The sequence below is a fragment of the Mercenaria mercenaria genome, chromosome 9, assembly GCF_021730395.1.
Source record: "Mercenaria mercenaria strain notata chromosome 9, MADL_Memer_1, whole genome shotgun sequence".
NCBI classification, from domain to species: Eukaryota; Metazoa; Mollusca; class Bivalvia; order Venerida; family Veneridae; genus Mercenaria; species Mercenaria mercenaria.
Window position 1 is genome coordinate 18452078 of NC_069369.1, and position 19130 is coordinate 18471207.

The 19130-nt window shown below is 36.6% G+C and overlaps 1 protein-coding gene across 1 annotated transcript in view; it reads left to right on the forward strand.

Annotated features, from left to right (window-relative positions):
• LOC123546610 (telomeric repeat-binding factor 2-like) overlaps positions 1-19130 on the forward strand; it is a 51243-nt gene that overhangs the window by 25392 nt on the left and 6721 nt on the right. Inside the window, exons 4-10 of the mRNA XM_053550931.1 lie at positions 1708-1806; positions 6185-6319; positions 9760-9833; positions 10662-10776; positions 11674-11716; positions 13863-14256; positions 16675-16793. Of these exons, the coding sequence (XP_053406906.1) occupies positions 1708-1806; positions 6185-6319; positions 9760-9833; positions 10662-10776; positions 11674-11716; positions 13863-14256; positions 16675-16793 (979 nt within the window). The remainder of the gene's footprint in view (positions 1-1707; positions 1807-6184; positions 6320-9759; positions 9834-10661; positions 10777-11673; positions 11717-13862; positions 14257-16674; positions 16794-19130) is intronic.

The window sequence follows — 19130 nt, forward strand, 5'->3', positions numbered from 1 at the left end:
GGCTGTGAAGGATGTTTGTAAAAAGTACTGTGTACATTTAAAAATTATATATCTTCATTTAAATGAGCAGTTTGCATGTGCAATTTCAATGTTATTTTACTGGAGGGATAAAGTTTCGAATTCAAATTCTCCAGCTAAGATTTGAGACTGATGAAAGTATTACATTTTGCTTTGTCTCCTGAACCCTTATCATGCTGAACACGATTTTGTCTTTGTGACCAGTGTAGATGATGATCAGCCTGCACATCTGTACAGTCTGATCATGATCTGCACTGTTCGCCATTCAGTCAGTATCTTTTTGGGAAGCACCCCTTTTCACATTGAATGGTACTGTCCAAATTAACGATAGACAAGTTCATTATAGAAATTTTGCAGGGTAAGGGTTAACAGCAGTCTTTGAGATTGTAGAAGTAAATCTGTATAAATAGATTATTAGCTTTGTATCCAGAAAAATGCACAAGTTGTTCAGCAGAAAAAATGTTGTCTGACTTTAGGAGCACAATACTCTTCCATGTAAGAATGAGCATATATATTTGTAGGTCTTCCTTTTAGAGCAACAGATAAGATGCATATAAATTTGCATAGTACACATTTGGAATCATCATAATGCATATTAAAAGGAATATGTAAATCCAAAATAGGCAGTTATTTATTTGATGCTTGCCTATCCATGCCTGGATTTTAAAATCAAATTGATGGCTGGTCTACAGTGGGTATACGTATCAGTGTGTATCATTGATTTACAGTCCGGTCACACTGGGTATTTTTGCTTCTCCTGTAATTGAGGACATATGTGTCATTCTTCAAAGGGTGTGATATATATACACATTTGGTTAGAGGTTTATGATGCTTGATTGACTATCCAAATTTTGACTGACTTTGTTATTACAAAAAATAGTTAAGCTGAATGGTGGGTTTTACGGACAAAGAACCGTATAGTGCATGTGACTGTCTTTCTATGTAACAGGCTTTGTGTGTCACAGTTGCTGTTTTCTTTTTATACATTTCAACTAAATATCATGTTTTGTTAAAAAACACAGCACTGAAACTGGAAATGATAAAATATAATCGGCAATTACCTGTTTTATTACATCCCCATCTGCTGATTTAATAATTTAGTAGCAGGATTAAATTAAGTTATTAACTCCTGGTTTTTGGTTGTGTGTTTCACGTTTTTTCTTTTTATATGGATTAATATTTAATTGATATAACTTTATTCCATTACTTTATCATGAGTATCATGAGTAAGGGGCCTCTGTGGCCGAGTGGTTAAGGTCGCTGACTTCAAATCACTTGCCCCTCACTCGGGGCGTTGAATTCTTCATATGAGGAAGCCATCCAGCTGGCTTATGGAAGGTCGGTGATTCTACCCAGGTGCCTGCTTGTGATGAAATAATGCACGGATGGGCACCTGGGGTCTTCCTCCACCATTAAAGCTGGAAATACGCCATATGACCTATCATGCGTCGGTGCGATGTTAAATCCAACAAAAAAAAAAAACCAACAAAAAAACATGAGTAACAGGAAAAATACCAATAAAGCAGTAAAGAACCTTTTACCATGACAACACACATTAAAATGATATCAAGCACCAGATAGGAAATGGAGAATATTGACCTCAGTTCCTATTGCAAGTACATCAAGATTTAAAACATGAATGTAACAACTCATTTTATTCAGTTATTTAATTTCTTAGTAAAATTACAGGCTGTGCAGGCATGCTGTAGGGCTGGGGAGTTTGAGAAAGCACAAGAAGTATTTGACCGGTTGCAACTACAAAAGATGAAAGACAAGAAGTATACAAAGGTATGCCTCCAGTTTTTAGCTCGACTATTCGAAGAATAGTCTAGCTATTCTACTCACCCTGGCGTCGGCGTCGGCGTCGGCGTCACACCTTGGTTAAGTTTTTGCATGCAAGTACATACAGCTATCATTTAAAGGCATATAGCTTTGAAACTTATTTATTCTTTTTCTAGGTCAATTACCAACCTCACTGGGTCAAGTTCCATAACTCTAACATGTATTTTGAGCAAATTATGCCCCCTTTTGGACTTAGAAAATTCTGGTTAAAGTTTTACATGCAAGTTACTATCTCCAAAACTAATGCAGATATTGAATTGAAACTTCACATGTGTCTTCAGGGTTATAAAACTAGTTGATAGCACCAAGTCCCATAACTCTGACCTTCATTTTGGCCAAATTATGCCCCCTTTTGTACTTAGAAAATTTTGGTTAAAGTTTTGCGTGCAAGTACATACAGCTATTACTAAAAGGCATATAGATTTGAAACTTATTTTTTCTTTTTCTAGATCAATTACCTACCTCACTGGGTCAAGTCCCATAACTCTGACATGTATTTTGGCCAAATTATGCCCCCTTTTGGACTTAGAAAATTCTGGTTAAAGTTTTGCGTGCAAGTACATACAGCTATTACTAAAAGGCATATTGATTTGAAACTTATTTTTTCTTTTTCTAGATCAATTACCTACCTCACTGGGCCAAGTCCCATAACTCTGACATGTATTTTGAGCAAATTATGCCCCCTTTTGGACTTAGAAAATCCTGGTTAAAGTTTTGCGTGCAAGTACATACAGCTATTACCAAAAGGCATATAGCTTTGAAACTTACTTATTCTTTTTCTAGGTCAGTTACCAACCTCACTGGGTCAAGTTCCATAACTCTTAACATGTATTTTGAGCAAATTATGCCCCCTTTTGGACTTAGAAATTCCTGGTTAAAGTTTTACATGCAAGTTACTATCTCCAAAACTAATGCAGATATTGAATTGAAACTTCACATGTGTCTTCGGGGTTATAAAACTAGTTGATAGAATCAAGTCCCATAACTCTGACATGTATTTTGGGCAAATTATGCCCCCTTTTGGACTTAGAAAATCCTGGTTAAAGTTTTGCGTGCAAGTACATACAGCTATTACCAAAAGGCATATAGCTTTGAAACTTAATTATTCTTTTTCTAGGTCAGTTACCAACCTCACTGGGTCAAGTTCCATAACTCTTAACATGTATTTTGAGCAAATTATGCCCCCTTTTGGACTTAGAAAATTCTGGTTAAAGTTTTACATGCAAGTTACTATCTCCAAAACTAATGCAGATATGGAATTGAAACTTAACATGTTTCTTCGGGGTTATTAAACTAGTTGATAGCATCAAGTCCAATAACTCTGATATGCATTTTGGTCAAATTATGTCCCGTTTCGAACTTAAAACTCTTTTGATATTTAACATTTTGGGTAATAATTTCCTGCTTCTGTGACAATATTTCGAATAGTCGAGCTTGGCTGTCTTACGGACAGCTCTTGTTAGGGAAGTCATGGAATCGCAGTGATTTGATGTTTAAAGACTTTATGCTTCAATCCAGCCTCTGCGAGCAAAAACCCTGCCTACATGTTAATCATTTGATGACAGCAAAAACATAAGATCTTAAGATTATGACACACTTAGAGCGGCTCAGTTATTACAGGACTCGACACTAATGGTGGTCCACTGATCCAAGGACAGTGGATTACAGATCCTGAAAAAGTTGCAGGTACACTTGTCTTGTCCACAACATTCAGAGGTTGTCCATATAAAATCAGCAAACTGAGCCGCACCATGAGAAAACCAACATAGTGCGTTTGCGACCAGCATGGATCCAGACCAGCCTGCGCATCCGCACTGTAGTGGAACACTATCCCAGAAATTTTGAAGTAGTATTAGATATATAAAAAAAATAAAAAAATAAAAAAAAAAAAGAATAGAAGACAGGTTTTTGAAAAAAAAAAAAAAAAAAAAAAAAAAGGGGCCTCCGTGGCCGAGTGGTTAGAGTCATTGACTTCAAATCATTTGCCCCTCATCGATGTGGGCTCGAAACCTCATATGGGGCGTAGAATTCTTCACGTGAGGAAGCCATCCAGCTGGCTTACGGAAGGTCGGTGGTTCTACCCAGGTGCCCGCTCGTGATGAAATATGCACGGAGGGGCACCTGGGGTCTTCCTCCACCATTAAAGCTGGAAAGTCGCCATATGACCTAAAATTGTGTCGGTGCGACAATAAACCCAACAAAATAAAAAAAATAAATGAAAAAAAAAAGAAAAAATTACTAACAATCTAAATCAGCCTTAAAATCATGGGCCAAATCCAACAGTAGGGCCTTGATTTACCAAAAAACAGTGTATTTCTCTGTTTGTACATTTAGTGCCTTCATTTCTTCACCAAAATGGCAATGGAAATCGTATTAAGACAGAATGTGTATATTTCAGATCTCAGTCAAGTTCAGTTATTGGCAATATCAGAATAGGCAGTCTAGAGTTGTATGCCCTTGATTTACAAAAATGCCATATTTCACTGTTTGTACTCTAGCAACTTCATTTCTTCACTAATCATAATCATATTTACTAAGATTGTGTATATCTGTCAGGTTGCTTACAAGGTCAGTTACTGGTGAGATTGGATGATTTTTCAAGAAATGCTATTTTTGACCATACTTATAATCTAGTACTTTTGGTAACTGGTCAGATCAGAGTACATGTATATTAGGGCTACAGCAGTATGTGCCCTTTGTTTATCAGAAAAAATGTCACCACAGTTTTTACACTCTAGCTCTAGTCCTATGACTTCATCTTATATAGATGTTTGCCAAACTTGGTCAGATGTATACTCTGAGTCAGATTGAAGTTTGTCTGAATATTTGACTGCTCTTACTGGCAACCAGAGCTGAAAGTAGGGAATCTTTTCAAAGAACACTTTATGGATATAATTCAAACTTGGTCAGACACAAGGGCAAAAGACCATTATTTAGCCAGTGGTGGACTGGGCTCGTGCTGTCGCTTGCCACATTGGCCATTGGTGAAAATCGCAATAATTTGATGACAAAAAATCACTTGTCGAAAACTCTTGGTGGAGCATTTTTCACTGCAACCATTTTGTTTCTTGTTTACAATCGCAGAATGGTTTTCTAATCTTCAGTAAAAACGGGGGGTAAATAAAAGTTTAAACATGACAAATGAAGAGTTATTCAATTTTTGCAAGGTCTGCTAGAATCAGCAACTTAAAAAAAACAAAATCCTGAAAAATAAATTCTCTAAATTTCACTTTGGGATACTTTAAATTTCTAATTCATTATGCCCTCCTTCGAAGAAGGAGGGGTATATTGTTTTGCAGATGTCGGTCGGTTGGTCCGTAGACCAATCCGTTTCTGGGTGATAACTAGGTCTAGGATCATGAAAGTTGATAGGGAGGTTGGTCATGACAAGCAGATGACCCCTATTGATTTTGAGGTCAGTAGGTCAAAGGTCAAGGTCACATTGACCTGGAACAGTTAAACGGTTTCCGGATGATAACTCAAGAACGCTTTGGTCTAGGATCATGAAAGTTGATTGGGAGGTTGGTCATGACCAGCAGATGACCCCTTTTGATTTTGAGGTCAGTAGGTCAAAGGTCAAGGTCACAGTGACTCAGAACAATTAAACCATTCCTGGATGATAACTCGAGAATGCATGACAGTTGATAGGGAGGTTGGTCATGACATGCAGATGACCCCTATTGATTTTGAGGTCTGAAAACTAAAGGTCAGGGCACAGTGACCCAGAACAGTTAAACCATTTTACAGACATGGGCATATGATCTTGAAACTTAATAGAGGTTAATCATGACCAGCAGACAACCCCTATTGATTTTGAGGTCAATAGGTCAAAGATCAAGGTCACACTGACCCAAAACAGTAGAACTTTCATGTACAGTGATCAGATTATTTCTGATCCTTATGCAATTACTGAATGCATCAAGGTGGGGGTGGGGGAGGCATTTCATGTTCTAAGAGCTCTTGTTTGAATGTGTACTAGTAAAACTTGAAAATAAAGTTTTAAACTAATAGAACTGAATGTAAAAAACTCACAATTTACTTGATTTGTTGATACTTTTTCCCAATTTTGACATTTCACCATATAAAAAATTCCTGACCTGACCAACTTTTTCCCAATTTTGACATTTCACCATATAAAAAATTCCTAATCTGACCAGGGGCCCTTTTCTCCAAAACCCTAGAAAAAGCCCTGTAACCTGGAAATCATTATTCCCTTTTATCTAATGATGTATTTGAGAACATCTTAAAAGAAATATGTGATAGCTGTTTTGAAATAGACTTGGCATCAGTCTGGTCAGTTCAGATTCCTCTTTTTTATTCACAGATGGCAAAAGGCCTGAAAGACCAGATCAAGGAGAGGGACAAAGAGACTGAAATGAGTTATGATGGTTTTGTTACAGCTATGATTGAATACCTTCAACTTATTGCTGATAGTTTCGAGGAACCTACAATTGTTGCGGTAATAGTAATATACCTGAGCAATTTTCTTGAAAAAAGTTTAATGTTATCTTTTCAAAGTTGTTTTATAGCAAGATATTATTTATTAGCACTCAAGCATTACTACTGGGGATGCTCCCATGCTTCCAAAAAAGTATTATAGGCACTGCAAAGCAATTAATTTATTATTGTTTATTTTTAGCTCACTTGAGCCAAAGGCTCATGGTGAGCTATTGTGACCGCGCAATGTCCGTCGTCCGTCGTCAGTCGGAATGATCCTTGGGTGGCCTCCTTGCAAAATTGTTCAAAGAATTGAATTGCAGAACTCTGGTTGCCATGGCAACCGAAAGGAAAAACTTTAAAAATCTTCTTCTCAAAAACCAGAAACCTAGAGCTTAGATATTTGGTATGAAGCATTGCCTAGTGGACCTCTAGCAAATTTGCTCAAATCATAACCCCGGGGTCAAAATTGACCCCACCCCAGGGGTCACTTGATTTTACATAGGAAAATCTTAAAAAATCTTCTTCTCAAAAACCAGAAGACCTAGAGCTTAGATATTTGACATGTAGCATTGCCTAGTGGACCTCTACTAAAATTGTTCAAATCATGACCCTGGGGTCAAAATTGACCCCGCCCCAGGGGTCACGTGATTTTACATAAGAAAATCTTCAAAAATTTTCTAAAAATAAACCAGAAGGCCTAGAGCTTAGATATTTGACCTGTAGCATTGCCTAATGGACCTCTACAAAATTTGTTCAAACATGACCCCCGGGGTCAAAATTGACCCCAGCCCTGGGGTCACTTGATTTTACATAAGAAAATCTTCAAAAAAAATCTAAAAATAAACCAGAAGGCCTAGAGCTTAGATATTTCACATGTAGCATTGTCTAGTGGACCTCTACAAAATTTTTTTAAATCATGACCCCCCGGGGTCAAAATTGACCCAGCCCCAGGGGTCACTTGATTTTACATAGGAAAGTCTTCAAAAATTTTCTAAAAATAAACCAGAAGACCTAGAGCTTAGATTTTTTCACTTGTAGCATTGCCTAGTGGATCTCTACAAAATTTGTTCAAATCATGACCCCTGGGGGCAAAATTGACCCAGCCCCAGGGGTCACTTGATTTTACATAAGAAAATCTTCAAAACTTTTCTAAAAATAAACCAGAAGGCCTAGTTCTTAGATATTTGACCTGTAGCATTGCCTAGTAGACTTCTACAAAATTTGTTCAAATCATGACCCCCAGGGTCAAATTGGCCCCGCCCCATGGTTGTACATAGAAAAATCTTCAAAATTTTCTAAAAATAAACCAGAAGGCCTAGAGCTTAGATATTTGACTTGTTTCATTGCCTAGTAGACTTCTACAAAATATGTTCAAATCGTGACCCCCAGGGTCAAATTGACCCCGCCTCATGGGGTTACTTGATTGTACATAAAAAAATCTTCAAAATTTTCTAAAAATAAACCAGAAGGCCTAGAGCTTAGATATTTGACATGTAGCATTGCCTAGTGGACCTCTACAAAAGTTGTTCAAACCTTGACATCCCAGGGTCAAATTGACCCAGCCTAAGGGGTTACTTGATTGTACATAAGGAAATCTTCATAAATTTGCTAAAATAAACCAGAAGGCCTAGATCTAAGATATTTGATATGTAACATTGCCTAGTAGACTTCTACAAAATATGTTCAAATCATGACCCCCAGGGTCAAATTGACCCCGCCTCATGGGGTTACTTGATTGTACATAAAAAAATCTTCAAAATTTTCTAAAAATAAACCAGAAGGCCTAGAGCTTAGATATTTGACATGTAGCATTGCCTAGTGGACCTCTACAAAAGTTGTTCAAACCTTGACCTCCCAGGGTCAAATTGACCCAGCCCCAGGGGTTACTTGATTGTACATAGGGAAATCTTCATAAATTTGCTAAAAATAAACCAGAAGGCTTAGATCTTAGATATTTGATATGTAACATTGCCTAGTGAATATCTACAAACTTCATTCAAATCATGACCTCCGGGGTAAAACTGGCCCCGCTCAGAGGTTACTTGATTGTACATTGGAAAATTTTCCAAAAAATTTCTAAAAATCATCATTTTGACATTTGAAACATGTAGCTCATATTACTCAGGTGAGCGATCCAGGGTCATCATGACCCTCTTGTTACTGAATTGTTAGTGTTATCGTTAAGATTGTGGCATCTGCATTGGTAGAAATAAGACTATGCCAACTTGCCCAGGGCCATGAAATTCAAATTTCAGCAGTGCTAGATCTATTCCTGCAGGCTTGATGGACAATGTTATGGCTAATGCTTAGGTTGCTACCAGTAAAGCAATTAATTAAAAATCTCTTTTTCACAAATTGTTAGCATTAAAGGGAAAGGCAACGTTGTTCTAAAGTTAATTTCTTCAGCTGGGATTTTTTAAAACATTAAAGTGAAAGAATTTTCAAAATCGGAGTAAATATGAGAAAGTTATGAGCATTTAAAATATTCGATCAAATTGTTGGCCATTTTGTTTCCATGGCAACAAAAAACAAAATAGCGGAATAAAAAAAAAAATTTACATACACATTTGAACTTTTTTTACTTATTTCTGTAAAATTATTTCTCTACTTTTTCCAGCTATAATGAAAGAAATTGTTATGTTTTACATCTTCCACTCAAGAAACATGAAAATTAATCTAATTGAAAAGTTATTTGCTAAATAAAGAATTCAGCAGTGTGTAAATGATGTGATAAACACACTGAAGATGGCTGTCTCCATGATCAGCCATTTTCTTCAATTTCAAACTGCCATAATTATCTTTTTAAATAGTGGTCCGATTTTAAAAATTCTTTCAGCCTTATGAAATCTTGAGAATTGTCAGGCTTTTCTTACCCTTTAAGTTTGTGGCATGATCTGGAAGTATTTCTAAGATGCTGTCAAAATATCTTAATTTGCATCAGAAAATTGCTTTAGTTTATTACTTAGTCAGAGAAGAATTATAAGTGTTGAAGGCTTTTTATCCAGTTTGAACATGCAAACATTTAAAATCAATAATTTGAAGCAAGAAAAATTCTGAAGAGATATTTCTCAGTGTGCCAAACAGTAATAAAAACTTTTAAGTTTCTTTAACTTAACTGTAAAAGCTTAAGAGCATAATACACAATAAACTGTAGTTATATCATTAAAATATTTTAACCCTTAGCTTGCTGGCGGCAGATGATTCTGCCTTTGCGACCAGTGCAGACCAAGATCAGCCTGCACATCCGTGCAGTCTGATCATGGTCTGCACTGTTTGCTATTCAGTCAGTAAATTTTCGGTGAAAACCCCTTTGAATAATAAGTGGTACTGTCCAAATTGAAAGATGGACCAGTCCATTATAGAAATTTAGCAGGGTAAGGGTTAAGCTAAATGTTTCAATTATTGTACATCACTTTGAATAGCTACGATCAAAGCTGATAAATATTCTGTTATTTCCAGGCTGCCAAAGTTTTCATGGAAAAACAGGTGTGTCATCATAACAAAAATGACAAGGACAGTGAATCTCAGAGCATGTAAGAAATAATCATAATTATAATAATGATAAAGACATATTTCAGAGGCAGCGCAGTTTGGAAAGCCTACTGTTCCCTAAGTGCCTCATTTAAGTCTTGTAGACATAATAAAAGAACCATGGAATGTGAATCTCAAAACAAGTTAATCATGTAGACATAGAAATGATGAAAAGAACAGAGAATCTGGAGACAGGTTAGTCATGCATACACAGCAAAAGTGGCAAAGCAAGTGGATCTCAAAACAGGTAAATCAGGTAGACACACTCAAGATAGCAATAACAGTAACATGACATTATGTTTTCAGAATAATTCTAGCAATTTGTGAGCTCAGTGTATTATGACAATTCCTGTTACATCATGCTTTTTAGCTCACCTGACCATAAAATGCTTGGGATGAGCTATTGTGATCACTCACCATCAGTTGCCCATCTGTCCTTCCATACTTTCCTTCAGACAACACTGTTTGGTGGAAGTTGATGAAATTTTGCCAGAATGTTTCATGCATGGTCTTCTACCGAAGTTGTTCAAAAAGTTTATTCTGAGATAGACTGTATGGTTTTCCAAATTTGCAGTTATGTAAAGATTAATTCCATATCTTCAAGAGTGTTTCAGTTTTAAAACAACAGCATTCAGTAATAGTCCATACAAGATTCCTGATCAGGAAATGAGTAAATTGTCAGATGTTAGACACATAGCTGGTAGTCAAATATTTTTGTTGAACTTTTGCCTAACCTTGAGGATTGAACATACTGGCTCTGTATTCACAGTCCATACGATGTACGATATGACAATTCAGAGGCAGTAGAAATAATATTTCATGTCTTGCAGAATACCTGACAGAGAAATTTTAGATGAATTAGAAAAGAGCACACATGGTAACAAGAACAACAACAATTCTGGAACAAAAGCTGATAAAGAGAGACTGCGTAAACTGTGGGATTATGTAAGTTTTGTTTGTTTTCTTTGTTTGAAAAGTTTTGCAGTTAAAATACATAACATTTGCACAAATTTATTTCAAGAATTTGCCCGTCTTGTTTAATTTGTGTAATGATGAGTTAGGGACGTGGAGAACAATAAACATGGAAATATGTTTCAATACACAATACTTACACTCGTCACATTGTACACAAAAACTTCAAATTAGCAAGGGATGTGAAAGTCACAAATATAGTTGAAACATATCTAGCATATAGCAGGTGTTTTGCCCATTTCCAGAGGCGTTCAATATAATATTCCAGTATTTCTGGTATTGTCACATCTACAGACAGCTCCCCTTATGATACAGATTCTGACTCAGTTTCTGAAATACAGGTTCCTTATCAAAATTTAAAATGTGAAACTTAAGATTTAAGAATGGGAAAAATTTTGACATAAATTTGTTTAAAGTCAATTTCTTTGGATTAGATTTTGTTTTAATAGCTGTTGGCTGTAAACTGTGAACTAGACATTTACGCAAAGTTCTGTTACAATCTGTGCTTATTTAACAATGTTAAATGTCAAAAAAAAGTGCGATCTCAAGGCTCATAAAGAAAATACTTGATGTTAAGTCAGGTTTAAACCTTTATTGTTCACTAATGGCACTATGATATTTTAAGATTCAGGTTTCTTCAGAGATACTGGCAAGAACTGGTTTCAAGGTTATAAAACTTTAGCTGCCAGGGAGACCAGTCTTACAAGTTTACCCTGCCATTGGTCCATTTCGAGATGAAGTTCAAAATAAACCAGTCAGGTGGAGGCATTTTCAGACTGGTCTCCGGATTGTATAATCTTGAATCCAAAACATGCATTTTTGTTCAGTATTTGCTGTTGTGTGTTGATTGATTGAAGAGTTTTATTTCAGAAAATCAAGGATATGTTTGGAGATGAAAGCCCTCCTGAGAAAAGTAAGAAATTTGAAATGTATATCTTTTATAGTAACATTTTAGAAAGTTTAGAAAGTTATTCACATTGTATTGTTATAATAATGTTTTGTTAAAGATTGCATGAGGAGATTTAAGTACATTAGTCACTGTGGCCCCCCCCCCCTCCCCCCCCACACACACACAATAGTTTTGTTGGATCATGCAGTTTAGGTAGCAATAGAACCAAGAATTTGTGAATTAAACCCTACCAAATTCTTTTCTAGACGTCTAATAATGATAGAAGGATCTGACTCTTAGATCTCCCTAACTTCTTGCTAAACCAGGTTTTTATTGCCATTCTGTTAAGGTAAATGACACAGAAGTTCAAAACGCTTCAAGAGTTGTAGAATATCTTCCTAAGTTTGGAAGCTAAGAAAAATCTCTGGTTCAACCCAACTACCCCTGCACCTGAATTAATGCTCAAGAGGACATCTAGATGTCTTCTACCATTTAAAGATTGAACCTTGCAATAAATTGCCCCATTGAGACTTAAAAAATAAATAAACTTACCCAGACACAAGTTTTACACAAAAGTCCATTATCAAGAATTGTTAACATATATTATGAGAATTCAAACTGCAAACTGTGCAGAATAGCTAAGTGTTGATTCGTATAGCTTTTTAGATCAACTGAGTACAAAGAACACATTGAGCTTTTGTTTAGGATTGTAGACATTTTCAACCAAACATCAGAGTAATGTTCCTTAGGTGGTACACCATCATATTGCCTTAGATAGTGGTCGTCTTTGCAGTTCTGGTACTTCGGAAACCACTGGCCAGATTTTCAAATAATTTCACAGCAAAGATTGATAGGTAACTTTCTACCAAATTCCTTCAGATCGTTCCATTTCATTACAAAAATATTTCTGCCAGGGGGTGGAACTAGATTTATCCTATATGGCTATATGGAAAATCTGCTCTGAAAGTGCTTACCAGATTTTAAAGTAGTTTCACAGCAGTGTTCCTTAGGTGACCCTCTACTAAATTCCTTTGAATCGTTATGTTCAGTTGAAAAACATGGGCGCTAGTGGGGAGGCAAGATTTATCCTGTATTAATATTAGGGGTGTAACGATACATCGAACTATCGATGCATTGCGATACTAAGTGTCCCGATAGCATGCATCGATAGAAAAGTCACGATCCAATAACAATCGCCGATAGTTCCTTCAACAATCGATAGGTTCGATAGTTCTGAAATTTTGGTAAATACAGAAATAATTTATAATTTATAAACCAAGTAACAGAGCCAGCTTTCATTTGCGCCTCGGAAAATGTTTACGTCTCCATTACAATAATTACCCTCACGGAATTAAACTACCATAAAGGACTGAGAAGTCTGGAAGATAATTAATAAATTTAGTTTCTTAGAAACTTTGATTAAATATATTTAAATGACCTGTTAATTTTAGATGAGAAAATGTACTATGGACATGGAGAAAGAAGGCTACTTGTATTATACAGCAAACTGTTCGGTAGGGCCCTTCATTTAGTGCTGGTACACCTTAATCCGATCCGTTAATTTTCGTCTTTTTCAATGCTTTGGGTTATTAAACATGTTGACATTCACAACAAAATGGCCGATTCGTTTGAGTATACCTTGCATAGGTTTATTGTTTTACTTATTGTTCCAAAGCCAAGGAAGGCAAGAAATATTTAATGTTAGAATTATTTCTGTCCGTTTCAGTTATACAAACATCTCAATGTGTGTTAACAGCAATTATAAACAGTGCCGTCTCTTACACTGTGTAACAATGCCATTTGGTAGCTTTACTGTATAAAATATGATGGCCGATAACTATTGCAATAGTATCGCAATAGTAACCTGCAATAGAATAGTATCGCAATAGTTTTTAAGCAATATCAATAGTATTGCAATAGTCAAAATTGGCCTCAATAGTCACCCCTAATTAATATATATGGAGAACTTTGAAAATCTCCCAAGCAGCTGGCCTAATTTCAAAATATGAATACCTTGAATGACTTTAGACCAATATTGTTCAATTCAGCTGAGAAACTCAGGTGAGGGATCTTGTTTTTTTTTACAGTTGAAACTTACATATTGTTTTGAAATATGTTCTGTCCATTTTGCTTAATTTGACATGTTATGTTTATTAACTTTTGATATAAGAATCTAGATCTGCAAGATCCGGTGTATCAAAGTCCCCGTGTAAAGAACCACCAACATCAAGTGGTGCTGTGTCAAGGACATCCACTCCAAAGAAGGATGGATCAGGTAGTTTCAAGGTACCTTCTGAAAAGCCATCATCTGCTGATGGATCACAGTCGAGGACGTCAACTCCGAAGAAGAAGGATGGATCAGGTAGTTTCAAGGTACCTTCTAAAAAGCCAACAACTGCTGATGGATCACATTCAAGGACATCAACTCCAAAGAAGCCTGGGTCAGAAGAAGACAGGTCTCCTTTCAAACAGCTGACAACCTCACGTGGATCTTCATTAACACCTAAGAAATCTGGACCAGTCTCGACTGTTTCACCTGTACAAAGGCCATCATTGGCAGAAAGGTCAGTGCAAGCTATAATGTTAGGCCTTTCTTGGCTGAACTGGTTAGGTCACTGATTTTGCATTCATTTTGTAGCTTTTGAGTCTACTTGTATCATCATGCAAGAAAGTGCTTCAGCTTGGGTCTTGAAAGTATGTGCTTCTAACTAAATGCCTGTACTTGCCTTGAAAAGAAGCTGTATTCTAGATACTTTTTACAGAGTATTTAAGACCATACATAGGAAGCAAATTGTGCCTTTGTTTCAATTTCATTACATTACAGAGGAAAAGAAAATGTCAATAAGTTGTTGTGGTTTATCTTTACCATTTCCCTGTTCTTGTTTGTTAGCTTACCTGAGCACAAAGCGCTTGGAGTAAGATATTGTGATCAGTCTGCATCTGCCCACTGTCCATCTTGTGTCCATCATTTGTTCATCTGTTAACCATTTTTCTTCAAATTACATCCCTTCTGAAACCGTTTGGTGAAAGTTGATGGAACTTTGCCTGGATGGTCCTCTTCTAAAGTTATTCAAACATTTCTGCTTGGTTGCACATAGCCAGAGCTGAACAAACAACATCACTAAAACAACTGGTTGAATTTTGAAATATATTGAATTTCACATTCACTCTTCCATGGAAAATTCAAGTCTGCTTGTTAGAAACTGCTGGCCCAATTTTAAAATGATTTCATATGATATTATATCACACTTGGATGACCCTTTACAATGATTGTTCAAAGTTTTTCATTTCATGAAAAACATGGCTACCAGATGTAAAATCACACAACGTCTTTTCCTAAACTGCTTGTCTGATTTTGAGATAGTTTTATATCTTCCTGAAAGATACTAGTTGCTAGACTTTAAAATAATTTCACACAAAGGTAACACTTTACTAATAATGTTCAAATTATTCCGTTTCATTAAAAACATGACTGCCGTAGGGCATGGTCACTTTTCCCTACAGGTACGTAGTGGAAGGTTTAAAACTCTTGTCCATTTTTAATGTAATTTTACACAAATGTGCCTTAGGTGACCCTTTATTGTACTATTTATTTGAACTGTCAAAACATATTCCCGGCTTTCATGTTAATCTTATATAGGTGTGAACAGAATATAATGAAAGCCGGTTGACAGTTCAAATAAATAATACAATACCAAGATTGTTTTATTCCCTCCAATTTATCCAACAACAAAAAACAACGTAGCCGCTAGATATATAATTAAATTACATACAACATTGGTTTAGAAATATTTCAACAGAAATATTCCTTGATTAACAAGTTACCAAGGTTGTTCATTTTGATGAAGAAATTCCATACTCAGAGCAAACATTTACCTAGTGTAATTTTCGGCAGTGTCTCACTGCCTTCTTCAGCACCGACTGACCGGTTATGGTAGGTCACGTAATGTAGGAAGGTCACGTGATCAGAGGAGAGGTCCATAGATGGGGGGAAGCTCCAGGCCCTCTTCTCGGTTGAACGATGGTCTCCACTGTTTTATCTCTATAGCCTATAGTCCACTTTCATTTGTCAGAATCTTAGTGTTTTCAGATTTGATGGTATGTCCGGTGTTTTGACAATGTTCATGTATGACGTATCATAACCGGTCAGTCAATGCTGAAGAAGGCAGTGAGACACTGCCGAAAATTACACTAGGTAAATGTTTGCTCTGAGTATGGGATTTCTTCATCGAAATGTTAAATCCAGAGCATGGGAACAACATCATCAGTTGTAAGGTTGTTCATGTTTTCTGATTTGTCAGTTATAAAAAAAAAAACGCTGCAGTCAGTTCAGAGGCCTGCATCAGGTCTAGTAATCTTACATGTGGGGAATCTAAGCAGCTGGCTTGTAGGAGGTTTGTAGCACTGTACAGGTTTTTTAGCCAGTGCCAGAAAAATACCTGTAAGGTATCTGGTGGCTGAATACAGCACAGCCAGTGTCTGAAAAAATAGCTGGAAGGTATCTGGCGGCTGAATACAGGTGCTAGCCAATGTCTGAAAAATACCTGGAAGGTATCTGGTGGCTGAATACAGGTGCTAGCCAATGTCTGAAAAATACCTGGAAGGTATCTGGTGGCTGAATACAGGTGCTAGCCAATGTTTGAAAAATAGCCGGAAGGTACCTGGTGACTGAATATTAACAGTTTATTATGTCTCCCCCATAGGTGGGAAACTTCACATGAGTGATCAGTACCAAGCTTAGCTTCGCTGCACAAAATAGCCACCAGAGCTAAAGATAGAAAAATATTGTCCAGCTTTCACAGGTCAAACTGCTGGCTGGATTTCAATGAAACTTCACAGGAGTGTTCAGTACCAAGCCTAGTTGAGCATATGGCTGACACGTTCCGCTTCGCTGCACAAAATGGCCACCAGAGCTACAGGTATACATAGGGGGAGGCATATGTTTTTGTGACAAAAACACCTAATTCTGTTTCTATTTTTAGATATGGAGAGGATAGCCCAGAATTTCGATACAGGAAGAACAAAGGTCGCATTGATAGACATGAACCTGTGATGTCTTCAACGAGGTGTAGTTATGGTAGTGAGGCTGGAGATAATATATGTAAGCTTAATTCTTAATTTTTCCAGTTTTTGTCTTGAGGTCTGTTAGTTATGTCTATCCATGTTTACAGAGATATATTGATTTTATATGATGACTGCCTATGGTATGTAAATGATCCTTATTTGAGGGTTTGTATGTTTAAGATCATGGTCATGAAAACCTTGAAACTGAAAGCAGTTTATAATCAGTAGGTAGAGCCTTATTTACCCTACAGCCTTCAACCATCATAGGATGACTGCCTGTGGTCTGAAAATAGTCCTTCTAGTCAAACGGTTTAGTACATCAGGAGCCAAGGTCTGAAAGTTGTTTTGTGTGATTAACTTGAATATGACAGGACATAGTTACAACCTTCAAACTACTTAGGCTGATCGGCATGTCAGTAGGTCAGTAGATAACCCCAATATTTGTTGTCATTAGGTCAAAGGCAGGGTAATGGCATACTTAATATTGAAAATTATATGGGGCCATCATTTTACAAACAGCTCATGTGAAAGTTTTATTTGTCCCCTACCAGTGAAACACCGGATGGGACAATAGGAATGCTCTCTGTCCGTCTGCAAATCTGGATCCTGCAGTAATCCAAAAAGTATTCAAGCTAGACTCATTAAACTTGATATGTGAATAGAGGGCAATATGTAGATTATGCACATACATGACTTATACTTGTAGGCCAAAGGTCAAGGTCACTATTGAAGGTTAAGTAAAAATTATTTCTGCTCCATAACTTTTATATGCATTGATGGATTATCTTAGTGCTACACACAAACATTCCCCATGATGAAACAGTTTTGTGCTTGTTGCTTTAAGGTCTAGGTCACTTTTCAGGTCAAGTAAAAATGTGTTTCTGCTCCATTACTTTTGATACTTTTAGCTCACCAGTCAAGTAGTGACAGGGTTAGCTTTTGTGACCGCTTTTGTCCATCGTCTGTCCTTTCCCAATTTCTTGCAACCAATTTTAATCAAACTTGCACACAACTTGTATTACCATAATCACTCAGTCCCTTTCGAAAACTGGCCAGATCCCATCATGGGTTCTAGAGTTATGGTCCCATAAAAGGTCAGAATTTGCTGTATCTGGCTTATGAACAAGATAGACACCACATTTTGCAATTGATTTTAATAAAATTGCACACAACCTGTATTGGCATAATATCTCGGTTCCTATCGAAAACTGACCAGATCCCATCATGGGTTCCAGAGTTATGGACCTTAAAGGGCCAGAACTTGCTATTTCGGCTTTTGCAGCCATATAGACACTTCATTTATGAAACCCTTGTATTTGATACAAACTTGCAAGATATCTTTAACAACAATAGATCTTGAATCCCATGATGAATCTGTGAGATCCATTTAAATTGATCCCTGAAAAAGCCAAAGTTTGTTAATTTTTTTTTACCTTGTGAACACGATAGAAGTGACATTTTACATTTGATTTTAACCACATTTACACACAACTTGAGTCATAAAATGATCTCGGTTCCTTTCGAAAACCAGCTAGATTCCGTCATGAGTCCTAGAGTTACTGCCCCTGAAAGGGTCAAAATTTCCTATTTTGGCCCTTTCAGTCATAAAGAGGTTTCATTTGTGCTTTGATTTGATACAAATTTGCACAGAATGATTATCTTGATGATCTTTAGGCCAAGTTTGCAACAGGTTCATATAGAGTCAAAAACTCGGTCACCAGGTCAAATCAAAGGAAAAGCTTGTTAACACAACCTTTAGGCCACATTTATGACTCTATATTCATGAAACTCTAAGTGTGAAACATGGTCATGTGGGGGTCAAAACCTAATGTCACCAATTCAAATCAAAGGAAAAGCTTGCTAACACTAGAGGCCATATTTATGACCCTATCTTCGTGAAACTTGATAAAAATGTTTATCTTTATGATTTATAGGCCAGATTTGAAACTGGGTTATGTAGGGTCAAAAACTAGGTCATCACTCAAATCAAAAGAAAAACTGGTAAACACCCTTGGTGCCATACTTATGACCCTATCTTCATGAAACTTGGTCAGAATGTTTATCTTGATGATTCCTAGGCCAAGTTTGAAACTAGGTCACATGGGATCAAAAACTAGGTCACCCGCTCAAATCAAAGTGAAAGCTTGTTATCACTCTAGAGGCCATGTTTATGACCCAATCTTCAAGAAATTTGATTAGAATGTTTATCTTGATGAGGCCAAGGCCAAGTTTAACAGGTAGAGAGATATAGGGTAATTATGACCCTCTTGTATTACATACGTATCTGCCCATATAAATGTAATGAAAATGTTACGAATTTGTTCAGTAGTCTGAACAAGATTGACATATACTGATCAGAACTAAATAAAAGAAT